Source organism: Notothenia rossii (assembly GCF_949606895.1).
Source record: "Notothenia rossii genome assembly, chromosome: 8".
In the NCBI taxonomy this organism is placed as follows: domain Eukaryota; kingdom Metazoa; phylum Chordata; class Actinopteri; order Perciformes; family Nototheniidae; genus Notothenia; species Notothenia rossii.
This window is the reverse complement of record NC_136906.1, coordinates 8,295,979-8,323,477: the sequence shown is the minus strand read 5'-3', so window position 1 is coordinate 8,323,477 and position 27,499 is coordinate 8,295,979. Positions and strand designations below refer to the sequence as shown.

At 39.6% G+C, this 27,499-nt stretch overlaps 1 protein-coding gene across 2 annotated transcripts; it reads left to right on the top strand.

Moving 5' to 3' along the window:
• On the top strand, positions 1-23,285 carry clcn7 (chloride channel 7). Of its 2 annotated transcripts, XM_079641934.1 has the most exons (25): positions 1-252; positions 1,743-1,817; positions 3,051-3,116; positions 3,726-3,791; positions 4,073-4,205; positions 5,137-5,246; positions 5,722-5,802; positions 6,046-6,108; positions 6,353-6,436; positions 6,617-6,710; positions 8,523-8,587; positions 10,321-10,437; positions 10,542-10,596; positions 11,083-11,143; positions 14,349-14,490; positions 15,789-15,882; positions 16,633-16,805; positions 17,511-17,562; positions 17,706-17,833; positions 19,006-19,091; positions 19,616-19,748; positions 20,337-20,396; positions 20,814-20,990; positions 21,688-21,768; positions 21,869-23,285. In XM_079641934.1, the coding sequence occupies exons 1-25, from the start codon at positions 139-141 to the stop codon at positions 21,953-21,955; spliced, it is 2,397 nt and encodes a 798-aa protein (XP_079498060.1). In that variant the 5' UTR covers positions 1-138; the 3' UTR covers positions 21,956-23,285. The 2 variants fall into 2 exon arrangements, with proteins under 2 accessions (XP_079498060.1, XP_079498061.1); XM_079641935.1 differs by lacking the exon at positions 1,743-1,817 and having other exon boundaries at positions 2-252.
• The last annotated feature ends 4,214 nt before the right edge of the window (positions 23,286-27,499 follow it).

Below are 27,499 nucleotides of genomic sequence, written 5' to 3'. Positions count from 1 at the left end.
CTTCACACGATCCTTACAAGTGTCACATGATGATCATGGGAAGCTGAGGAAGAATAACAGTGTACAGTGAGGCAGCCACAACTGAAATTAATGAAATAAATCAGCGGAAGTCAGGGCACCGAACTACCGGGGGCCACCATGGCCAACATCACGAAGAAAGTGTCGTGGTCCAGCCGGGCAGACGAGTCCGGGGCCACGGCGGAGGGAACCCCGCTGCTGAACGGCTCCGAGCAGCCCCGACCCTCCAGACAGGTACCGCTGTAGCATGTTAGCTTAGCCACCCTGACGTCTGTTAGTCCCAAACAGTGATGTAAAGTAACTAAGTACATTTACTCAAGTAGCCTACTGTACTTAAGTGCAATGATGAGGTACTTGTACTTTACTTGAGTATTGCCTTTATTTGCTACTTTGTACTTCTACCCAACTACAATTCAAAGGTTAATAGTGTACTTTTACTCAACGACATTTATTAATACCTTTTTGTTACTTTACAGATTTGGATTAATGATGTGAAATATCATCAACACTTGAATCAGACTTTAGTTACACCTGGAGTAAATTCACAAGCTACCCTGCAGTATACAAAGTCATTCAAACTAGCTGCACCTTTACAAGCTTTGATATCACTTTAATGATCAATCATTATAAAACATATATATTATTCTGAAATGGCCCAATCAGCAGAATGACTACTTTAACTTTTGCTTCTTTAAGTATTTATGATGCTTTTCTTCATTTACTTGAGTAACATTTTGAAAGCAGGACTTTTTCTAGTACTTCTTCCACCTCTGTACCTAAAGTGTTCAGAAGATGCTGTGTCATGTTTTTATTAACCAATAAGGTTATACTGAGTCATGTTTCTAAATGCTGCATGGGTTATGAATGCTTGTGAAGATTTTTTTATGCATTGTTGACTTCTTTTTTGGTTGTGTTTTCACGTGTTATGGTGTCTTTGCATTTCAGATGCAACCACACGCTTTGTTTGCTGCATGAAAGTAATTAAGTTAGTGTTAGTTCAATAATTTACAACATGCTGCTTGTAATTCGATTGTTATCTAGGGAAAATAATCAGATTATTGAGAGTTTTGAAAGGCTAGTCCTTTCATTATATTAAGAAGCTAGTGACTTATCTTTATTACTAGGTTACGTACAATTAAAACAGGCAGTCTGGCAGCTTCGTATAAGGACTAAGTTATCAAGAATAATAACTTAACCTCATGTCAGTCATTACTTTAGAAAGGATGATGATTGTTACATTTCCTGAATTGGAGTAAGAAAGTCCATTCTCAAAGTAATAAAATCAGTGTTCACATAATTGCAGGTAATCTGAGCCTGTTATGGATACTGTTTATATCCAGTATAAGTTTTATTTTAGTATGTTAGTGTGAACAGAATAGTATTAAACAACAGTCTCAAACTGACAGTGTCCCTCACTAATAGACCTGCTATATTTAGACTAAATAACGTCCTCTGTCCGCCTAATATGGAGAATCCTACTTCCTTTTTCCTCTCCGTGTCACCAGGATTACTCATTTCCTTTAGGATTCAAGGTGGAAGTTTGAACAAAATGTACTTTATTGTATCATACATGCCGTGTTATTTCCTTATACTTCTCGAACCCTGTCGCTCTTATCTGGGTATCCAACATGTTAAAGCATCAGCTGGAAAATGGCTACACAATAGCCCTATATATATATATAAATATATATATATATTTGTGTTGGTGTTTGTGGTGTCTATAGCTGTCGAGAGGCGGTATATTTCAGGTAGGCAGACTGAGCACGGTGGATTTGGAGGAGGAGATGACGTCTGAAGAGGTAAAGCCCGAGAACGACGCCAAACTATTTCTCTCTGTGTCTGTCACTCCTCTATCGATATCACCTCATGAAGACTGCTGCCGCCATTTCCTCTAGACTTCCTTAGTGTAGTTAGTTAAGCCTCTGTAATTATAAAAATGTGTGTGCAGACATCATTGCATTTAATGTAATCTCAGTAGCTCCCTGCTTAATATGGCCTTCTATGGGAACTCTTGACACAAAAGTGACCTGTAATAAGGATGTTTGACTCATCCAGTGTGTAAGAACACGTGTTTGGAAACTGTCTGAAGGTTTCCACTGTGATGCATCGCAAATGATGAACTGAGGCAGGCCTTGTGCTAAACACTGACCGCCTGACCATTCAGTTTTTAGTTTTCAGAAACTGATTGGTCCCACACACTGGTAGCTTAAGAAAAACAAACAGATTGAGTAACACACCATTTATTCAGTACCGATAATATGTTTTTAATTAGCATATCTTAGTCAGGTTCTACTTAGTGACCTTTACTGACCTTTTACAACAATGGGTTGCACAACAAATGCAGCTAAGTCCTTTTAGGTTACAAAAGAAAAAAAAATGGTTTTATTTTACTTGTATAGCTCAGTTCAATCAGGCATCAAAAATCTCCCCAGAAATACAAAGAAAACACACAATAAGCTATTTAAATTCAGCATAACAGATGCAGCTTGGAGTGACACATCGCTACAGGATTTTACACGCTTGAAGCCACTTTTCAGTCTCTTAGCTTGACAGGACATCCATTTCCTCCTGTGACCGAAGCCATCAGATTCAGATCTGTTCTCACTGCCTGACGGGAATGTGATGCCATGCATGTGTCTTGCACGTCTTTCGTTTGCCGCAAATAAAAGCATTTGTCTGTAGTCTGTTTACGCAAATGTGTTGCGTAGTTGCTTTATTCGCTGCTGATTGTGCGACCGACGCTCACTTCAAATCGCATTCAAATGTGGAATATATTAGACTTTTTATTTGACTGTAGTTGGCTTGCATGCATCTTCGATTATGAATGCTCCTGTATCTGTTAGATGAAGTCTGTAAACATGTCCTCTCTCCGGTAGTGATCTTTGAGAGACGTTTGTATGTGTCGTTTCAAATGCTTGTGTGTTGCATCAGAATGTTTTTTCCTCCCAGCTCCTTGCAGTCTCTCACATGATTCAGAGCTTAGAAGTCAGTTTCAGTTTGGTGATTTCGTTTTTTTTCTGTTTTTCTTGCAGGAATCTCTGAGAGGGCGGCCTAAAGAGATCCCTCATAATGAGAAGCTGCTGTCACTTAAATTTGAGGTAAAAAGGCCAACTCAATGCTGATTGTTATATGATCCCGGCATTAGATTGTTTTTAATTAAAGCACCATATGGGATGTATACGTTTCATGCTTTGATGTCACCTTGTTGGAGTTAAGAAATAGATGAAGAATAAAAGATAGTTGAATGTAACACGTATAGAAAATGCCATTCAGGTTATGAAACGTTAAAAACATGTTGGGCTAACAGGGCAATAATCCTCTTAAGCAGGCAGGAAGCTAACAGCTGTTGATACATTCAGCTTCGCATTAACATACCTACGGTTTACTATGAACTTGCTGACCTAAACATTTAAATTAAAGTATTTGTGACATTTTTTTAAATCTGTGTTTATCATAAAGTATTGCAAAATAGAAGAAAACATTGCTTTTGTTGATTTTAAAGTGTGTGTGTGTGTGTGTGTGTGTGTGTGTGTGTGTGTGTGTGTGTGTGTGTGTGTGTGTGTGTGTGTGTGTGTGTGTGTGTGTGTGTGTGTGTGTGTGTGTGTGTGTGTGTGTGTGTGTGTGTGTGTGTGTGTGTGTGTGTGTGTGTGTGTGTGTGTGTGTGTGTGTGTGTGTGTGTGTGTGTGTGTGTGTGTGTGTGTTTCCAGAGTCTGGACTATGATAACATTGAGAACCAGCTGTTTCTGGAGGAGGAGAGGAGGATGAGTTACATGGTGAGTAGAGAAGGAAACACCTGGATGTTTATTATCCACCCTTACATGTTTTTAATAAAAAATGACCATGCATAAAAACACATTAGGAAGATATTATTTATGCCAGATAAAGCTCCTATCTAATTTCCATCTTCTGTTGTTATATTGTAACAAAGGTGACTTTATATAGTCACCTTGATGTCAATGTGTGGGAATTCATGCATTTCCCTTATTTTTGAATAACTCCAACTTCTCCTTTGGTGAGGGTTTTATCTCCTCTCTGTTCTTGTATTTTTGTCTAGGGTTTCCGCTGTCTGGAGATCAGTCGCTGGGTGGTTTGTGGTCTGATCGGCTTCCTGACCGGCCTCATCGCCTGCTTCATCGACATCGCGGTGGAGGAACTTGCTGGGATCAAATACCGAGTGGTCAAAGAGAGTATCCTTTGTGCAAGATAATCAACCTTTTACGGGCACAAGTACAGTACAGAGAAACAATGACTGAAAGAATATATAATCATTTGGTATTGCACTGTTTTATATATATATATTAAGGTTGCATAATTAATCTAAATGTTATCGAACATGGACTAGTGCAATGCCCAAATCACAGTAAGCTGCAATATTTGGTTAAGGCAAAAATGAACAAATATCTGAATGAAGTATTGTTGGGCTGCATACACTTCAATTTTTCATTACTACACATATTTTATACCAATTCTACTTCAACCATATTCAATGTAAATACTGCTTTATTTTTCTATGTTCTTATATTTTTCTTAAAATAGTTTCTATCTGTGTTTTTAATTGTTCTTTTACTTTTATGTATGCACCACGACACCATGTGAAATTCCTCGTATGTGTTAACCTACCTGGTAATAAACCTGTTTCTGATTCAGACTCTGACATCATGTGTGGTTCAGACCCTCCCAAGCAAATCCCTGTGTTCCCCCCAGAGGGAGTTTCTCTCCCACACACTCCCCCCCCCACCCCCCTGCCTGAAACGCCTCCATTGGACTCCTTTGTTTACTTATGTAGCATAACAGGGTGTCCGCGGGGTCTTAAAAAGTATTAAAAGTTGATAAATCAATTTAGCGAAAACTAAGGCTATTAAAAAGTATTAAACGGCATTTTCCAAGGTATTACATTTTGTAGCTTGTTTTCAATAAGTATATAAATTGTCCAAAAAGGTTGTATTCTACAGTCTGCCTGAATGTAATAATTGCGTAGGTGTGTAGTGTGATTCTGTGTAGTTTATTTATGGCATCTCGTTGGATTTGACGTCATCTGAACAGGACATCGTACGCTCACTATTGGCTAGCGCTTCAACACATTGTACGTGCTTTTCCTTGACCTCTGACCCCTCACAGACATAGAGAAGTTCACAGAGGTTGGCGGCCTGTCGATCTCCCTCCTCCTCTGGGCCGTCCTCAACGCCGCCATCGTCATGATGGGGGCCATCCTCGTTGCATTTTTCGAGGTAAGACTCGAGGAGATTTGTTTTAGTAACCTTAATGACTTTAGTCGGCTTCCGCTTTGGGCTTTTGATTGTTCCTTGAGAATAATGTCTGAATTACACAACATTCACATGGAAGTGCAAGTGAAAACTAATTAGGGAACAGCCTACGCCAGTTTTTGTTAGTAAAAATGAAAATCAGTACATCTGAATGTGCTTCCTTTATTCTGCCATTCAGGTTAACCACAGTCAGCTGAGATTTAATTAAGCAACATTAGGTTTCTTCATGCAAGCAGACTGATTACAAAAATGTTTCAGTCTGGCTTTTCCCCCCAAAAAAGTCTGCTTTCAATTCCATTTCATAACCATTGAGACATTTCATTCAACACAAAGAAACACCAACACCTTTCCCTCCTCACACCCTTATATGTTACTCATGTCATCCTAAATACTGTAGGTTTCTATATTTTAATATAACTCTCCCTTTTGTCTCATGCAGCCCATAGCAGCAGGAAGTGGGATCCCTCAGATAAAATGTTACCTCAATGGAGTCAAGATTCCTAGGGTGGTACGACTCAAGGTAAAGACACACACACACACACACACACACACACACACACACACACACACACACACACACACACACACACACACACACACACACACACACACACACACACACACACACACACACACACACACACACACACACACACACACACACACACACACACACACACACACACACACACACACACACACACACACAGATGTTTTTGGAAGGAGTTTCTTATCTGTAACATGTTTTGTTTTCCCCCAACAGACCCTGGTGGTGAAAGTGTTCGGTGTTATCTGTTCAGTGGTTGGCGGTCTTGCTGTCGGAAAGGTAAACAAATATTATCCCTCACTGTCTGTTTGTTTCAAAATGCTGTCGTGAAGTTAAGTATCAAGTCTAGAACTGTAAACAAAGCAAAGACTAAAAGATTACCACAATACAATTATGTTTTGCATTTTTGGAGTTGGAAAATTTGAGTTTTTTAAGATAATTTCTCGTTAAATTGGTATTTAATTGACTGCCTGCCATGAATTCTCTTTCATACCTGTCCTCTTGTTTACCCACAATCCTTCAGGAAGGACCCATGATTCACTCTGGTGCTGTTGTAGCTGCAGGAGTCTCACAGGGCAGGAGCACCTCTTTAAAGAAAGACTTCAAGGTCAGTGTGTGTGTGTGTGTGTGTCTCAGGCTATTACACACATGGAAGTATATTCAATACTTGATTGTTCTTCATTCAAGCATGCTTTTGTACTACTGACATGTTTTAACTTTACATGGATAGGGTGTGTTTGTAGGTAAACTAATGTATAACGGGTAATACGTGTGTTTGTGTTTGTAGATCTTTGAATACTTCCGGAGAGATACTGAGAAAAGAGACTTTGTTTCTGCTGGAGCTGCTGCCGGTGTTTCAGCTGCTTTTGGAGCTCCAGTCGGTAAAAACAACATCACTAAAGCACCCTACATACGTGTGTTTTCATAGTTATCTGCCTGAATGTGCAGGCAGTTTAGCTGCTATAAAGACAACAGACCAAGCCGTGTGGCTGCATGCCCAGACTAATGACAGACACACCTGTAAGGGAACTTGTGTTGGACAGGACTAGTCAATCTAATTTAATGTAATTCAATGCAGTTCAAATGAAAGACTTTATTGGCTTTATTGATTCAGTTTTACAAATTGTGAGGCCAAAGCATCAAAGTACAAGTCGATCCAATATTGGTTCAAACAATAGACCAAAACAGTAAAATAAGTAATTATACACAAGAGTTTAAATATATAACATAAAAACATACTAACTGTATCTGTATTAAAAAAGTGTTATGTTGGTGTGTGCGGATGTTAAGGGGAGGATGAGGGGTTATGCTACAGCTTTGTCTTGATAAATGAATACATTCAAAATGTCCTAGAAGGTGGTAAAAAAAACTTAAATCAAATTTGCAACTGCCTGCTGGAGCCGATAATGATGGATATAAAACGCTTTTGTATTGTGTGCAGTCAAAAGACATCGATAAACAAAGACGTGATTGATTTGACAGCTAATTTTGAGTACAGGATGTTGTCTTGTCCTTTTTCAGTTGGTACCATCAGATCGTTAGCAAACATGGTCACAGCTGCTAGCTACAGTCTTTAGGAAGATAGTTGACTCATAATTGACAAGTTTAGAATTAAAATAAAAACTTAAATGTATGAGAGGAAGTTTCTCCCCCCCCGCCTGAAACGCCTCCATTAGAGTCCTTTGTTTACTTCAGGAACATAGTGGGTGTTTCTCAATGTCGAGGAAGGCTCCTCCAGAGCCACTATTTCAAGGATGCTACGTCATCGAGTCCCGCCGAAGGACTGTTCCAATGTCTAATTCTACCGAGGCCGGCGTCCTTCGTTGCGGGACATTTCGAGGCTGCTCATGTGTATCCTCCGGTCTTAAAATCCCCACAATGCTTTGCGCACGGACCAATTTCCAAATCTTTAGCGGAAATCGCGCTCCATTTGAGGCGGGGCCTCGCATATGACGCACACCTGTTAGCCTGTTCCACCATTCTTCGTTTTCCGAGGCGAGGAAGGATTCTGGCCTCGCTTCTGAAGGACCTGACTCGGAGGGACTTGTCCTACCAAGGAAGCGTCCTCGACATTGAGAAACACCCACAGACTTCACTTCTATTGGCAAGCGCTCCAACACAGTGTACGTGATAGGCTAAGGGGCGGGACAACTTTAAACTGTTGACCAATCACAACAGAGCCGGCCAGCTTACAAATCAGAGCAGACTGGGCTCTGGTTTCAGACAGAGGGTGAAGCACAGGCAGTATGACAAAAATAAAGAGCTTTTTGAACATTAAAGCATGGAGACATGTCCCAGTAGAGACATACTGATATGAACCTGAAAATGAGCAGAATATGGCCCCTTTAAATGTATTAAGTGAACACTGCAGAAACCCTGACATCATTAGTCGTGACGGTAAAGCAGTAGAGTAAAGCTTCCTTGTACATATAGACTTTTCTCATCAGTAGTCTGGAAATGCTTCAAATACCACCTCAGTAATGTGTTACAGTCATGTGAACAGAGTTCTTCCATATTACCTCATGTGAACCCTGTAAATATGTTACTGCGCTTATCAATCAATGTGGAGGATGCCGTGTGATTGTCAGCTAACTTGGCATGCACACTCCTCTTCAGACATGGCATCAGGGGACCAAAGGAAACATTTATCAACATCTCGCTGTGTTTCCTGACTGAGATTCTGTTTCTGACAGGCGGCGTCCTGTTCTCTCTGGAGGAGGGAGCTTCTTTCTGGAACCAGATGCTGACCTGGAGGATAGTAAGTCCACTGTACACCATATTACACCCTGTGATAAAACTCCTTATCAGGTTAAGTTGTCAAGTAAATTAAATCAAGAGGTTTGTATACAGAATTCATTTAAGATTCAAAGGTTGTATTGTTACATGCATAATAGCTACACTGTAGTTGTTAGAAATGCTCTTCAAACAGTACAATATAAATAAGGATAGTGCAATAAAAAATTGTTCAAGTGAAATAACAACAGGAATGTTCAAATGCAATGTTGTTGAGATTTAAAATCCCCAACATTTTTGATTTATTTTTGATTTTCAATATTTCTTTTATTTTTAACAGTCATAAGATGATACAATATAAATACTATATTTTACTTCATTAACCACGTGCTTGCCTCTTTCTTAGTAAGTACATTTCTCCTGTGTGAGACGGATAAAGGATATTTGATACAAATTAAATCTCAAACTGAGATTGTCAGATTTAGGGACCATTGATTTCAACGACAAATTAAGACAAAATATACAAAAAATTACCCAAAAAAACCTGCTGACAAATACATAAAAAGAGCAGCTGCAGTCATTACCTTGTGTGCATTTACAAAATGTAAGTACTTATTCTGTTATACGTGTTAACCCCATAATTATAACACTCAACCATTCATCTTTCATGCTTAGTGCTATTGGGACCAGTCCCTAACCAACCCATCAAGAGTACCTTAACAATAGAATAGTGATCCCTCTTGGTAAAATAAAGGAAGACAAAACTAATAAATACAATAAAATATAAACACCTATTAAGTAAATACAATAATAATAATAAGAAACTGAAATTAAAACCCACATTTATCATAAGAAGAATGAAAACAAAATCATCTATAAGAATAATAAAGATCAAATTATTAAAAGGGAATCTCGCTAAGAAAGTGGTAAAATAAGACCTATAAAACAATAACCAAATATTAAAGAATAAAATACAATTTAAAGGGGGGTTGTTGCTAATAAAAAGTAATTAAAAAAGGTAGCCAATAGAGTGGCGAAGTCACGCCCATCTACTCCCCATGGGACCTTATTTCTGAAAAAGTATGTATTGAAGTCAATGAAGAGAGAAAACGTATCTTTCGATCCCGTTTGAATTGTGCCACGAATTACACATATGATGTTTATCAATCTTAAAAAATCATTTCCATGTCAAAAAAGTCACAGTTTTTATTTTTAAACTGTTGAAACATAAGACTATGAAAAATACGCAACTAGAAAGACTACAAATCCCAGAGTCGCGTACATTAACGTTACACATTACACTCGTGTTACTCACCGAAACTTTGTGAAGCCGGTCCCGCATGCTAGCTCTTATGGAACCGACTAACTCCCCTTGTGTGTATGTACAGTTCTCAACATGCCCAGACTTGGAGTGATTTTCACCTCTTTTAATACTTTTCACTTCATCCTGAAAGAAAGAGGTGAAATGTGCCAACGTGACGACCATCTTGGTGTTGGTGACGTGTGCGAGACCAGAGTTGTAGTTCATTGAGCGCTTCACACAAAAAATGTTCTTACTTCACAGTTTTACGACACATTTTTATTTTTTTTACTTGCAAAATTATCTTTTAAATTGACAAACAACTTATGTGTAATTCGTGGCACAATTCAAACGGGATCAAAAGATAATCTTTCTCTCTCCATTGACTTCAATACATACTTTCAGTTTCCAAATCATGCCTAACAGTCCCCCCCCCCCCCTCTTCCTCTCCTCCGCAGTTCTTCGCCTCCATGATCTCCACCTTCACCCTGAACTTCTTCCTCAGTATCTACCACAACAAACCAGGAGACCTCTCCAACCCGGGTCTCATCAACTTCGGGCGCTTTGAGAGCGATGTGAGAAACTAACACTTCATATTTGTTTACTGCCTCACCCTTATTTTGTTTGTTAGTCTGTGCAAAGTAAACAATGACATGATGTGTTTTTATTCCTTTTTCAGAGTGGGGCCTATAACCTCTATGAGATTCCCCTGTTCATCGCTATGGGAGCTTTTGGTAACAATATCTTAGGAAATATTTTAGATTATTTCCATGGAATACTTGAGTCTTTTATAACTGGGTGGAGGACAGGAATATTAGCACAACAGTAATAAAAATAAAAATAATAAAAAAGTGTAATTACAGTAAACATATATTCAATAATAATATTAATAGTATATTCATAATAGAGCTGCAACAATTAGTCAATTGACGGAAAAAATCTTAGATATGGACATTTCTTCATTTTACTGTATTTATTTTTAAATATTAAACTATATAAAATATATTTGGCTACATTTAAATACATGACTTGGATTTTCACAAACTGGGATGGAAATTTTTCTCTAAGTTTTGACCTTTTTATAGACCAATCAATTAATGGATTAATAAAAAAAAATAATAATAAAAATACTGAAAACAATTCTTAGTTGGAGCCGTAAAGTCAATTTGATTCAGTTAATGTTTGAAATTCTGACGGCAGTGTTTATATTCCCTGTGCAGGTGGATTGTTAGGCGCTCTGTTCAACAAACTGAACTACTGGCTGACCATCTTCAGGATCAGGTAACGTCTAGAAAAGGCTTACAAGATTGCACGTCACAAATGTTACATTACATTACATTTAGCTGACGCTTTTATCCAAAGCGACTTACAATAAGTGCGTTCGACCAACAAAGTACAAACTTGAAGAAAACAGAATCATATAAGTACATCAGGTTTCATAGAGCTAATACATTTCAAGTGTTACTCAACTGGCTTTAGATAAGCCAGCCCTTTATTAGTATATAAGTGCTTTGTTAGTAATTCAATCGATCGAAGTGGAGTCTAAAGAGATGAGTTTTCAGTCTGCGCCGGAAGATGTGTAAGCTTTCTGCTGTCCTGATTTCAATGGGGAGCTCATTCCACCATTTTGGAGCCAGGATAGCAAACCCACGTGTTTCTGCTGATGGGAACTTGGGTCCCCCTCGCAGTGCGGGTGCAGCGAGCTGTTTGGCTGATGCAGAGCGGAGTGCACGTGCTGGGGTGTACGGTTTAACCATGTCCTGGATGTAGGAAGGGCCAGATCCATTCACAGCATGGTACGCAAGTACCAGTGTCTTGAAGTGGATTCTAGCAGTTACTGGAAGCCAGTGAAGGGAGCGGAGGAGCGGTGTGGTGTGGGAGAATTTAGGAAGGTTGAAGACCAGACGAGCCGCTGCATTCTGGATGAGCTGCAGAGGTCGGATGGCACATGCAGGTAGACCAGCCAGGAGGGAGTTGCAGTAGTCTAGGTGTGAGATGACGAGAGCCTGGACCAGAAGCTGCGTTGCTTTCTGGGTCAGCTGGGGACGTATCCTCCTGATGTTGTAAAGAGTGTATCTGCAGCAGCGGGTTGTAGCAGCAATGTTTGCAGTGAAGGACAGTTTGTTATCTAGGGTCACACCTAGATTCCTTGCAGTCTGAGTCGGGGAAACAACAGAGGTGCCGATGTTGATTGTTAGGTCAAGAGTGGGACAATCTTTTCCCGGAAGGAAAAGCAGTTCAGTCTTGTCAAGGTTGAGCTTGAGGTGATGAGCAGACATCCACTGAGAGATGTCCGCTAGGCAAGCAGATGCGTGCGACGTACGTAAAAAGGTTGCCACACACGGGGTCAGGTGACATATCAAGAATACCTTTGTGTGTTTCGTGTGCCAAGAAACACACGGTGGCATTAGGGTGGGGTGCGAGATGAGGAAGTTTTCCTAGAATTGAATGAAGGGTTGTGTAGAATTTGACTTCTCAGAATGTCAACATCTTGTGATGGAGGAGTTTTAAAATAGAGAACAGGTTTAATAACTGTGGGACCTGACTGACCCGGGTGGCTCTGGGTAAGGGTTATTATTTAACAAGAACTCTGTGGTACATAAATATTGATTCAGTTAATGTTTGTAAACTCTGTGGTACATAAATATGGCAATGTAGAGTCGGTTACGGTTATACATTTTTATATTTATACACGTATGTCTGAAAACAGGCTGTCACCTAAGTGATCATAAGGATTACGTTTGCATTTGTGTCGCATTACGTCACAATACCTGGAATCCACTTGGCGTCTTTAGAGCGTTGTTCCAGTCACTGCGTTTTATTGCAGCGGGGATTTCCTCCAGTCTCAGGAAAGTTCCCGCTGATGCTCAACAAACAACAACATGTCAGTTTCTTAGTTAATTCAAGTGGTGATGTGGTTAAACGCCATTTAAAGCAACTGTTGAATTGTCCCTAAAGGATTAATAAAATATGTCTTCTGCTATTTTTAATAACTTTTTTCTGTTGATCTGCCGGCCCCTGTGGACAAAAGGCTGTGTTCCCATAATAATTGTGATGTATTTCATAAACTCACCGTCAGATAACTGTTTACTAGACAAACTCCATATATTTAATAATAGGATTTTATTTATTGCCAGTTTTCAGACCAAAGTAATTCATTTTTAACTTAAATTGACTTGCATACTCAAAACTTAACAGTAGTACAATTCCGTTTTAATATTAATAATATAGGCTTTTTTGTTGTTGTTAATGTTACCTAGATTTTTAATAAAAATAACTTTGGAAGTGTATATATTTGTGGCTATTTAAGATTAGTAACTGCAATAGTATTACTAATTTATAATCATATATGGATTTAAAACAACTCATTGCAATGTATTTCATCAATAAATAGACCCTCCAGAAAAACGCGGGCAAAAATCCTTGATTATGCGATTAAACATGCGGGGTTTTTATGTGATTTTATGCGGTGAAATTGCGGGAAGTTGCGAAATATGCGGGGAAAAAGAATAACAATCTTTTTAATTATTGGGCTGTCTTATTTATTCTCTCTCACACACAACCTGCCACTAACGTTAAACCCCTTTACTATTCAATTAAACACATTCAATGTTTATTTATTGTAAAAGCAATTGGGCTATTTTAATCTCACACACCCCCCCCCCCACCCCACACACACACACACACACACACACACACACACACACACACACACTTCTCCGCCTCATTCTGTTTTCATTTACTCGTTCGTTATCTGCAGCTTCAATCTTGTAGGCTACTCACTTCGTTTCTTGTAGCCCTCTAAAGGGTTTTGGAGGTTGATGCCTCGGTGAACGTGAGTTGTTTGGCTTTCTTGTCCGCAGCAGCAGAAAGCATTTTCGAATGTTTGAATGAATCAAAGTGGGTCGTCACCGTCAATTTTCTCTTATGCTCCAACACACAGTTGCACGGGGGGCAGAATAGTTTCCCCCCCACTTTTTGCCCGGTCTTTAGTCGAAATGTTCGTCGGTAAATGAGATGGATTACATTTTTTCATCTTGGTGTTTTCTCTATCGTGTGAGCTCCACACGTTCACTCTATATAGTGTTGTTTACATTCTGTGATGCGCGAGCTGATGACGTCACGTCAAGACAAGTTAACTTTTTTTTTTCTCAATTTTGTGTGGAAAAATGCGGGGATTATGCGGCCTTTTGATAAATATGCTGCCTTTTAAAAATCTGCGCCATTTTGCTGATTATGCGCATTTTTCTGGAGGGTCTACAGTATATTACATGCTAGTTTAGGATAACATTCGATGAGAATCTGACCAGATAATGCACAATAAAATATTAACTGTAAAAAACAACACATTAGGATAACTTCTTTTGAAAAAGCCAATCTTCTTGCTGATAGTCTTGTTTGTTTATGTAAGTCATATAACATTAGAATTATATGGAGACAGTTTCATTACCTGTTCAAAACTACCTTGCGTGTTATCGTGTTTCAGGTACGTTCATCGGCCGTGTTTACAAGTGATGGAGGCCATGTTGGTTGCTGCAGTGACCGCGGCCATGTCCTTCACCATGATCTACTTCTCCAATGACTGTCAGCCTCTGGGGCCCGAGAACAAAGAGAAGTACCCACTGCAGGTACACACACACACACTCTCACACACACACACACACTCTCACACACACACACACACACACACACACACACACACACACACACACACACACACGTAATATAAACTGTCACAGTTACGTGGTGTCACAAGCGCTGTCAGTTATCAAGACAGATTTCAAAGTGTATGAGCATGATTGAACACATTACACCGCTCGAGTGCAGATTCAGATAAGATAAAGCCTCTCACAGAGAACCTTAATGCTTCCTGTTTCTTTAACCAGACAGCTGTTTCACTTCATTACGCTTTACCAGTATGTATGCCATAAGAACAATACGGCCCAAAGGATCCAAGTGGAGGACACCATTTTGACGGTCATGTTCCCCAGAGGATGAATAGTTCTGACTGGTGAACCCCTGACTTTTACTTTTGTGACAATAGTGGTTTCCTTGTCTCAACTATTGGGTGGATGTCAATGGAATTTGTTGCAGAGGCAAACATTTAACTGAAGAAAAACAAACAGCCGATCCTTGTTTTGTTTGGCTGTCTGTGTTGTTTGCGAACAAATGGTTTCTGTGTTGAACCAAGACTACTCACGCTGATCAGGTCTCACAAATAAACCTCTGTACTGTTTATTTCAACATCAGACATGGAGACACAACTCGATGGTCTTGCTAAGAGAGGAGACTGTTTCAATTGTTCCCAATGGACACAATTATACAGATAAGCAAAGCTCTTTCAGACTCAGTCATTCAAAGATATCTCACTTATAATTCATTGTCGAAAATGTATAAATGTCTACATACCAGGGACACATTCTCCGTGTGATTAATTCATACAATAATATATTTTTTAGTCACAAATGCTTTCTCAAATAGCGGAGATTATTTTGGGATAGGTTCGATTTTCCTGGTCTTTTAACGGCTTCAACCCATCATGTTTGTGCAGAACAGACAACTGGTACTTCATCTGAATCACTACTCACGGAAATGTATCCCACCCATGCTGTAGTGTGTTTTTTTTGGCATCCTCACCTTTTTAGTAGACATACCTATTAGTGAGAGAGGAAATATTTTGAAAGAGATAGGAGTGGCTCGTGACGAAGACAACATAAACAACTCTGGACCGCTGCATGACGGCACCAAATGAGGTCTACATACCTTCACTGATCCTAATCTGTTCTGTTAGACAGCATAGTTAAATCACTAAATCACACAGCGACAGGAAGGAAGGAAGTCTCTTCTTGTCTCCTCTTTTTTATACAGCTCTTATCAATCTCTCTCTCCCTCTCTCTCTCTCTCTCTCTCTCTCACACACTCTCAGTTGTTCTGTGCAGATGGAGAGTACAACTCCATGGCAACAATTGTCTTCAACACTCCTGAGATAAGCGTCCGCAGCCTCTTCCACACACAAGCAGGTGAAAAGCTGCTAAAAATAACTCTGTACAAACATCTGGCCCAGTGTTTCCTTCTTTCTATTATTTTGCACATTGTGGAAACGGGATTTTAATGAATAAAGCCCAGTACTACCAATCCGACCTCCACACTCTCTTCCTTACCACTTCCTCTCCGTTTGAGCGTTTCCGTGGAGGGTCTGACATATTGAGTGATCTTCAGAGCCATCTTACAGGCAGAGGAAGTTATTAAACACTCCCAACAGGAAGTTATTAAAACATCCAACAGGAAGTTATTAAACCCTATTGGAAGTCTGCATTGGTCCTGACTCAACCATCTGCCCTTACTGACCGCGTGCAACGCTATTTGTGTCCGTCATCAAACACACTATGTAATGATAGTAATAATAATACTTATACATATTATAGCACCACAGAAATACAATTCACAAAGTGCTTCACAGGAAAAACAAAGAAAGGTGAAAATATGTAGAAATAGTTCAATGCAAATATATCGTAGTAAATTATGAAAAATAAGATAGACCATTAAAATTGTCCGCCAGATGTAAACAAGATGAGGTTTACATTGTGTTCTTGTTTTTTTTACTAAAAGTTCCTAATATCAAATATACCTACACGTGTCTAGTCTAAAATGTTGGACTTTTTTAGACTAGACTGGAGAGGGAGCCTAGACTGAACAGGTGTTATAAGAGGTGGGATTTAAATAGGATCAGTGTGTGAAACAGATGTGTTGAACTTCTGTCTCTATTAAAGGGACCTACAATCCGTTGACCCTGGGTTTGTTCACCATCACTTATTTCTTCCTGGCGTGTTGGACGTACGGCCTGGCGGTGTCTGCGGGGGTCTTCATCCCCGCTCTGCTGATAGGAGCCGCCTGGGGGAGACTGTTCGGCATCCTGCTGGCCTCCATCACCCCCAATGGCTCGGTGAGTGCATATTTATGATTCTTCACTCTGTAGGAAGACAAGAAGACGATCCAATTCAATTCCCATAACGAAAGAGAACCACATTATGGTTAAATTGAAGTCTCAATACTTTACTTTAAAGGTCACCTATTATGCAAAACCCACATTTTCTGATCCATTTACATAAAAACCTGTCTGAAAATGAGCTGATCAGATTTTGGCCACTTTATGATGTCATAACGGTGATTTGGCTTGTGTAACCATTAGCCAATCACCAACCAAGGTAACCCCCCCCCCCACCTTATCACCTGAATCTCCTCCTAGAGTACCATTGTGTTCTTTTTAACCAAATCTCTCTCAGAGGGGCGTGGGGAGGGGCTCCTTATTTTCATCTAAAGTAACAGACAGAGAATCAGCACTTTGGAAACAGGGCTGAAACAGAGGGGATTATGGGTAATGCTGCAATGATCTGTCTGGTGTTTGGAGCCAAACTCTTCAGAGACATGTTCTGTATATATCTGAGACCTGTAATATATTGATGAAAAACAGTGTAATAGGAGACCTTTAATTACCTGGTTTCTCAAACGTAATAACTCCTGATGCCAGTTCTGGTATTTGGTCCAACCTATAAGTGACTGATGTTGCTTTTTCCCGGTATTTATTAGTATAACAGCTATATCAATACTCGAGATGCTTTGAACTATTATTTCATGTTTGTTTTGTTAGATCTGGGCGGACCCTGGTAAATATGCTCTGATTGGAGCCGCAGCTCAGTTAGGTGAGTAACCTGAACTGGAAATAAGAAATGGACTGCATGAAGACGACCAATCACAGTGACACATCTGCAACCTGTGGACAGCTATCCATACTCTGGAGTCTGTTTTTTTAAATAATCCATATAACTACATCTCCTCTACCCAGGTGGCGTAGTGAGGATGACTCTCAGTTTGACCGTCATCATGATGGAGGCGACAGGAAACGTTACGTACGGTCTTCCCATCATGCTCGTCCTCATGACTGCAAAGATAGTAGGGGACTATTTTGTGGAGGTGAGTTAAGACTTAGAACTATGCAATCAAATGATGCAATCAAATCTACACATTGTACTCAAATACATAACCAGGGGTGCACACAACTTTCTCAGTGAGGTACTCAGATGAGTACCTGGAGTCAGTGTTTGGTACCCCTCTGTATCGCGAATGTCAGCAGGGGGGGGGGGGGGGGGGGTGGTAGTGGGGTATGAAGCCCTCTGTATCGCGAATGTCAGCGGGGGGGGGGGGGTTGTTAGTGGAGTATGAAGCCCTCTGTATCGCGAATGTCAGCGGGGGGGGGGGGGTGGTAGTGGGGTATGAAGCCCTCTGTATCGCGAATGTCAGCGGGGGGGGGGTTGTTAGTGGAGTATGAAGCCCTCTGTATCGCGAATGTCAGCGGGGGGGGTGGTGGTATTGGAGTATGAAGCCCTTTCAATCGCGAATGTCAGCGGGGGGAGGTCGTTAATGGAGTATGACGCCCTCTGTATCGCGAATGTCAGCGGGGGGGGGGGGTTGTTAGTGGAGTATGAAGCCCTCGGTATTGCGAATGTCAGCGGGGGGGGGGGGTTTTAGTGGAGTATGAAGCCCTCTGTATCGCGAATGTCAGCGGGGGGGGGGGGTTGTTAGTGGAGTATGAAGCCCTCTGTATCGCGAATGTCAGCGGGGGGGGGGTGGTAGTGGAGTATGAAGCCCTCTGTATCACGAATGTCAGCGGGGGGGGGTTGTTAGTGGACCACAGAACTGTTTTAGCGCTGGGCTGCTGTACAGACCGACGTTAACAGCAGCCCTGTCTGTGCACACGGAAGTCGTCCGGTGATCTAACCGCCTTCTGGAAAAGCTTCACCGGTACGCTAATGCGCTTTGTGACACAAGTGACGGTACGCATTTCAGATTGTTGCCGCGCATGCGTACCTGCGCACCACTAATGTGCCCCCCTGTACATAACAATCATGCAGTGAATTGCACAGTTAAGAGGGTTTTAGCAGCTGATGGAGCAATAAGTCCACTGTCTCTTCTCGGATGTTTAATATATCATTTGTAAGTCAATAATATTTCTGTTTATCAATTTGATACTGCTTAAGTTTGTACAATATCGTAATTCTCCTGTTTCATTTCATTATTATTGTTATTTTTACTATTATTGTTTCACACGTTGGAAATAAATCAAATCAAACCTCTTCCTGCTCCAGGGTCTGTATGATATCCACATCAAGCTGCAGAGCGTCCCCTTCCTGCACTGGGACGCTCCCGCCACCTCCCATTGGTTAACAGCCAGGTGAGTCCCTCTCTGAGACACTGAGCCATAATGACTGAAGTATGCAGGGTTTCATTCATCTAGTTATTACCACATTTACAGGGAGATCAGCTAAGTTACTCTACCACAGGACTTTTAATTATGAAATCCACTCAATGTGTATATCGGTAGTTTAATTGAAAAAGCAGACACTTAATGAACCATTTCTGTGTGAAAAGGGTTGCACACTTCTCATGTTAAACTATATAAGTGTAAGACTGGCAGATTTAAGTGTGCAGACTGGATCTCTACACCACACCACCTACGCACCGCTCTCACACCTTTCATTCATTATAGTGGAAGCATAGCAACTTCTCATTATAAGAAAAATATTATACATCCACCTTGGGAATTTCATTCAATTGCCTTTCAACTGTTTTTAAGCTCAATAAGCACATTTGCGTTCCCTGAATGATTGTTAAAATATATTCCATTCGAATACACTATAGTCTTCTATTTATTTTTCCATGTTCTCGTTCCTCTCCCTCTTCCTCCCCCACACACAGAGAGGTGATGAGTGCCCCGGTCACCTGTCTGAACAGGATAGAAAAAGTGGGGACCATCGTGGACGTCCTTAGCAACACGTCCACCAGTCACAACGGCTTCCCGGTCGTCATGCAGGGCGCTGATAGTGACGAGGTAATGCATGAAGGCTTTGTTTTCTTTTAAATAGTGCAATTATCTTGGCAGGATCCAGCCATGGTGAAATGCATCTACGTGGACTGACTTTTCCCTGTCATTGTTCAGGCCTTTTTTTTTTTATCAAATCGCAGCTACCCCTTTAAAGTATCAGCAGTAAATGTTGTTGTCTCTCTTAAGATGCTATTTTCTTACCAACAATCAGCAGTTGTGCAGACACATCTTTGAGAAGAATGCAGAAATACCAGCACCTACTGTAGCAAATGATATACCAGAAATGCGGTGCAGACATAAGACCATGTTTGAGGAAGTAACGTCTGCAGCTCTTGCCCACTTCCTCGTCATATCGAATCCAATGTTGAATAGAAAAGATCAAAGTAGACACTCTCAAGAGGCTGAGAAAAGACACACTGGAAACAAAGTAGACAATCGCCACAAAAAGTATTATTAGTTTTTGAGGAACTCTATCGTAGTACTTTCGGGACGACTCATTTTAGACTGTTAATACTGTACCAGAGAGTTTGAGCTTCAATCTGAATCCTTATATTTCTTTAACGACACCTTTTGTTGTTGTTTACTCGCTTTCAGCCGTCGAAGCTCTGCGGCCTCATCCTCCGCTCTCAGCTCATCGTTCTTCTAAGGCACAAGGTAACATCAGCAACCCTTCATATATCACTGCCATGAAATCAGCTATTAACCCTAATCAAGTCAAAATATGTGGGTCTTTTTGTACATATATCATTATTATTTAAATAAATGTATTTCAATTAATGTTCGATTTATTAGTTATTTGTTTATATTTGTATATTTTTTCTTTCCCTTAAAAAATAAATGCTTTTGGTTTAAAGGGGTCTGATATGCTTTTTACACTGTATGTAAAAAATAAGTAAGAATTCATATTTTCAAATTATTCATTCAATAACTATTTTATCTGCTTTTTTATTTATTTTAATATTTGTTTGATATATATATATTTATAAAAAAATGTGTATATATATTTCCTTTCACTTCAAAAATAAAATGTTTTAAATAGCGTGGCTCACAGTTCCTCCTGTGTCCCGGCAGGTGTTTGTGGAGCTGGCTCGCTCCCAGCTGACTCAGAGGAAGCTCCAGCTTAAGGACTTCAGGGACGCGTACCCTCGCTTCCCCCCCATCCAGAGCATCCACGTGTCCCAGGACGAGAGGGAGTGCATGATGGACCTCACCGAGTTCATGAACGCAACGCCTTACACTGTGCCACTGGTAACACACACACGGTTTATGTAGATGTACATAATACATGTGTCCTAAAACCCGGAAGTAAGCTGCGCTCAGGTTCGACAAAAAAGCAGTGGGATTTCTCCATAGGGTTTTGGAAAATAGCTTGAAATAAGATCTGTGGAAAACGAACCTGTTAGATAAATGCACGTTTTGTTTTTGAATATTAAATCTAATAGATAGATTTATGATTGTAGAGTAGACATGTGGATATTATCCGGCTGTGCATTTATCTAACAGGTTCGTTTTCCACTGACCTTATTTCGAGCTATTTTCCAAAATCCTATGGAGAATTCCCATTGCTTTTGTTGTCAAGGGAACCCGAGCGCAGCTTACTTCCTGGTTTTAGGACGCGTCACTGCACCACTCTATGGCACAAGTTTCAAGGCTCTTATTGTCATGTAATTCTTTGGTCACAGGTTCCTCCGACAGTGCAACACAATAAAACAGTATATAATATATAAAATCAAATAGAATATAATAGAAACAGAATATAATAGAAACAGTGCAGAATAGTCTATATACAGTAATTGGAATATTGATATATGAGTTGCAAACAGATGAATGTTATGTATGTTCAAAAAGTTCAGGTGTTTCACTCCCCATGGCCAACATTTATGTTTATATTAATACATAACATTTATAACTTCATTTCAACTAAAATGAGACGTTGTGTTTGCAGGACACTTCTCTTCCTCGTGTGTTTAAGCTGTTCAGAGCGCTGGGACTCAGACACCTGGTGGTAGCGGATGATGTGAACAGGGTAAGAGTGTGTTTTTGTGTGTGACTTAATGCATTGCTTGATGTCATGATCACATTCTTGTTGCTGACAATTACTCTGACTTCACACATTTGGTTTTCAGGTGGTCGGTCTGGTGACTAGGAAAGATTTGGCCAGATATCACCTGGGTAGTCACGGACTGGAGGAGCTTCAGCTGGCCCAGACATAGTACACACACACACACACACACACACACACACACACACACACACACACACACACACACACACACACACACACACACACACACATCTATGAACTATGTCCACCTGATGCCTCCTCAGATGCTATGCAGGACACTATCCACGGCCGAGAGGTGTCCGTTACTTCCTGAAGCCGAAATGTTCACCATGAAAAAACGTGTGAAGTGTTGGGAAAAAGAAACTTAAATGTAAAACTAGTGTAACAATTGGATGAAGAATAACAGCCCTTTACGAACGGATTCGTTCTGTTCAATCCATTTGAAATGCTTTGCTTTCAACAGAATACGTTATTGTCTCTGAGACATTAAATGAACCCTAAGAACGGGGGCTTTGGTACCCTTGTTTTTTTTTTCTTTCAGTTGTATGCAAATAATTTCTAATGGATGGAAAAGAAAAAAAATGTTGCCTTATCTGAGGATTTGTATGTCGATTACGCTCTTCAAAGACCTCTTCAAAGACATTTTACGTACGTGGTGAAGTTAAGTTAAAATCCCTCTGCTTCATTTAAAGAAGAAAATATCTGCACATGTCCCTCAGTGTGTCCTTCGTGTTGTTCTGATATCACTTCACATATGAATCAGTTATAACATTGATTATTTACATTTTTTGGATTGGTTTGAAATCATGATTTTGGGCAAGGGTTCATCGTATAATAACCGACCATTTACGGTCTTCTTCGGTGATGCAGGAAACGTTTTTATTTTTCGGCTATTGTGTAGTTTTGCACTGAGCGAATGTTGTTATTTATTTTTAATGTATTTTAAATGTGTGATTTGGGCTCACCTATGCCCAGTCACATATCCCAAGACACCTTTAATAACACATAATGGTCACCTATTTATTTTGGAAACGTGTCATTTTGTCGTTGGAGACAAACTGGAGATACAGATCTCTCCTTCTGTCAGCTTTACTGAGCATATATTTTGTACTACTGCCAGTGAAAACGGACTGAAACTCTTAGGTACCATCATCTTTTTTCAGAAAATCTCAAAATGTTTGCACTTTGGTCTACTACTGAAAAGAAAGTGTCACTCGTGAACTCCAAATGAATGTAAACCGTTGTTTATCACATGACTTCTGTTTAAACCAATCAATTTACACAATAAAAAAACTCAGATTTAAAAATGGTCAATTTGTAAATCCAACATGTTTTCAAATATCAGTGTTATTTCGTTTTGTCCTTCGGTTTGTTGTCTTTGTACAGTTTTAGATGTTAAAATATGGACTATGCTCAATTTCATAACCACTGGATAAGCCTTTTGTGAATTAATAAAGTTGAAATCTATTGTCATTTTATCTGTGTGTCTGCTTGAAAAAACATTTTGATCTTAAAGCAAAAGAGTCATTTTACTTTCCTCTGTGTGGATTTAAAGTGAACATAAAAGTATTAAAAGGTCTGGCAGTATCAGAAGTGAGCAGAGGATAAGAATCTTCCACAGGGGGAAACAGTATATCATATGTATAGTATAGTTCGTTTTTAATGATAATAGAAATCAATGAAACACTTACTTAAACATAAAACGTTCATAAATGGTTACAACAGATGAATTCCCTGAGGAAAGATGTCACGACCACTAACAGTAAATCATTTTAAAGACACCACCACTTCTCTCAGTGTCCACTAGATGTCAGAAGAAGGACAGATAAAACACTTTCTGATGGTTCACACCCACAGACGCCAAGTTCCTTCAATGCAAAGCTACATTACATATTTGTATCGCATGTATGTAAAGAAGTGATACATGTGTAACCTACCAATAGGAAGACAACACTGCATGCTTTAATTTTTCACACAGAGAGAAAGCATGCACATGTTGAGAGGGAACCGCATTTTCCAAAAACCACCCGTACGAACAAATGCCAAACTTCATTGCATCTCATCAAAAGGTGTTAGTCTGTGGAATAACTGATGCACTCAAATATTGTACAAGTCTGTCTAAACTGAAAGTATTATTTAGGAACCGAATCATGAACGGTTATGAACAGGACCTGTAAAATCCCATTTGTTATTTCTTGTAGTTGTAAAAGGAATTTATTTCTGATTGTTTTGTAAAAAACAAACAAACTAACAAGACAAACATGTCGCCGATGACGATGACCTAATATTTTATTTATAAGGAAAATGTATGCTAGAGGGGGTAGGACCAGAAAAGTGTTTTTAAAGCTTCTTCTCGCCCCTGTTGAACATGACAGACTATTTGAGAATTATTATTCTTTATTTTTTTTGTGTACTTTGTTATAATTATTGTGTGTGAGAAAAAAAAGAATATATTATTATTATTGTTGTATGTTTTGTTTCTGACATGTAAAAACTGTTTATCATCAGTTGTGCATATTATACGGTCTGTCAGCGTGTATTTGGATTAAAGTATTCATGATGCAATTTACAAGATGTTTTAGTGCCAAATAAAAACTGCTACTCAGAAGTCAGATCGATAAGGCCGTGCATCCAATACTGTGGTTTTCAACATATTTTTTCCCCATATTTGTTGGGAGTTACATTAGAAAAACAACACCTCTCTTATTTCTGTATGATGGATATCTACAGACAGTAGCCAATTAGCTTAGCTTAGCTTAGTTTAAAGAAACAGCTAACTAGGACCTGAAACATCTCTGTATATCCTGCTCATTCTCAGGTTCATAGTGTCTCTACCGTGACATGTCTCCAAGCTTTAATGTTCAAAAAGCTCTTTATTGTTCTCATACTGCTTGTGCTGCAGCACCTCTTTTCACCCTCTGTCTGAAACCAGAGCCCAGTCTTCCCTAATCTACATCGTTTATGATGATATAGTCTGGGTTTGTGTCCTATTATTGCACGTAAACCCTCTGAATCTCTTCCCCTGCCTTTGATACATTGATTCAAATATAATACTCACTCATCGCCTGACAAGAAAAGCTTCGTACTCATTCCTTCATCCCCTGACAAACGTGATTACCACCTCTGATTACCTTCATTCTTTTCAATCTTTCCTCGTCAAACACCTTTTGTATTTATTCATTCATGGTTGCTCGGCGACTACCTTTACCACATTAAATTACTTTTTATTCCCTCTGAGAATTAGTGTTTCAGTCTGACTCAATCAGGCGGTTATGGTTGAATGGGCTCCAAACGGGTCGTGTTCTTCTTTCCACATTAAGCCGAGATAAATGCCTCCCACCCAATGTGCTGTTGGAAAACCGCTTAGACAGTTATTATACATACAGCCCAGGTGTATAGCTTACATACTGTATCTGTGTGTGAGCCTGTGTGAGAGAAAGCAATTACCAGAGCCTGAGCTTAATGGAATAATTTACCAAATCAATGCAGATTACACTTGCAAATCCATTTGATATCAGTCCCTGAATTCAATTTGTGTTGTGTTACTGTATGATAATTGGTTTCCCTCGGTGGTCAGCAGCACCCTTGCACATTTTTTAAATGACAGGAGACCCTTTGTCGAAAAAGTTATAATTATAAACCTGATTTTATGGATAGAAAGAGAGATAAATAGCTAACAATTTCACACTTCCTTGTTATTTGTACACATTTAACAACAAATATATAATGTGTTAAATCTGGGATAGGCATCTTTGGACCAACTGGCAAGAGCAAGGTGTCTTAGTTTTTTGTTATCACAGTATTGTGTTATATAGGTTTTAAATGGTATGCAAAGGCTAAAATACCAAAGTTCCCTTGTACGTGATAGGCAAAGGGGCGGGACATCTCTAAGCGGTTGACCAATCACAACAGAGCAGGCCAGCTAACCAATCAGAGCAGACTGGGCTCTGGTTTCAGACAGAGGGTGAAAAGAGGTGCTGCAGCACAGGCAGTGTGAGGAAAATAAAGAGCTTTTTGAACATTAAAGTATGGAAACATGTCCCAGTAGAGACACTACATACTGATATGAACCTGAAAATGAGCATCATACAGTATGTCTTCTTTAAAGGGTGAGCTTTGGCTCTGGATTATGAAGATAATATATCAGCGGAGCAGATCCTTGGCCCGCGCCTTCAGAGCATTTTCTCAGATCTTTCCCAGTTGAGTAAGAAATGGGGGTTTGCATGGCTGAACCCCGAGAGGCTCCTTATACTGAGACACTCTTTATGACACCATCCTTGCTCAAGCGCACATTTTATAGATGCTACTTATTCCACCTGGGACCACTGCCGTTTTATATTTCCATAAAGAAATCTGAATATTATGGGTTTAAAGCGTTGCTTGCTTTAGGGCAGACATGAAAGACCCTCTGCTGACACTGACAGGGCTGATTGGTACAGCAACGATGTGGAATCAGTTTTTACTATCATTAGCTGAGTTTTTGCCCGTTTGTTGGGATTTTTCTACTGTTTTCTAGACTGACATTATTTTCTTTACTTAATTTTTGTATTATTACTTCTGATATTTAAACTATTTTGAACACGCAGACCTGATGTGCTTTTTTAATTTCTTTATTTACTTTACTTTTTTATTTTAATTATTCCTTTTTGTATAATTATTACATTCATTTTATTTATTTATTTTTCATTTACGTATTATTTTATTTATTCATTTATTTAACAGGGACAGTGCACATTAATGAACATTTCTGTAAATGTGCCAGAGTTAGCCAAGAGGCTATTTTTCATCTGTAGTCCCTGGACAGATTTTAAAAGTCAACCTAAAACACATTTCATTTTTAAACAAGTAAATACAATACATTTAAAGCATGCAACATACATTACTGGGATACTTAAATAAAACAATATAAAATACAGAACATTAAAACAAAACAAATAAAACACAGTTGGTAGGTGTTAAAAAAACTGACACTGTAGAACAAAATCTAAAACATTCATATGATCAGCAGTGAACCACGACTGATATCTATTATTCAATGAAAGACCTGTATTGACCTAAATGTATCGGTATCGTTCAATGGCTACGGCCTCAATAAACATCCTCGCTGTTTCAATATGAGCTCACTGTTTTCAACAAAATGAGTTGTTATCAATACACAGCCTCAGCTCGGTCTCCTCTCTTGCTCCGTAGCCAATAGAAGCGAGAGTTTAACGTAGTGATGTCATTTTCTTACAGAAGTAAACAAAGGAATCCAATGGTGGGATTGAGGCAGGAGGGGAGTGTGTGGGAGAGATTTGTAGCCTTTGTAGACTATTTACATTTAAAAACGACATAACACACTACAGGAAAGGGAAAACCCCCAAAGCAGAGGCTAATAGGGGGCCCTTTAAAATGCTGTAGAGTGGAAGTATGAAGTGTATTTGAGGTTTAAGATAATGTCATGCTACGGATTGCTGGAGTCAGAGAGAGACAGAGAATAAGAGTAGTTGTCTCACATAACATGACATCTGCACAACCTCTGAATGACAGATTACTGAGGTGTGTGTGTGTGTGTGTGTGTGTGTGTGTGTGTGTGTGTGTGTGTGTGTGTGTGTGTGTGTGTGTGTGTGTGTGTGTGTGTGTGTGTGTGTGTGTGTGTGTGTGTGTGTGTGTGTGTGTGTGTGTGTGTGTGTGTGTGCCTGCTTGTCAAGTG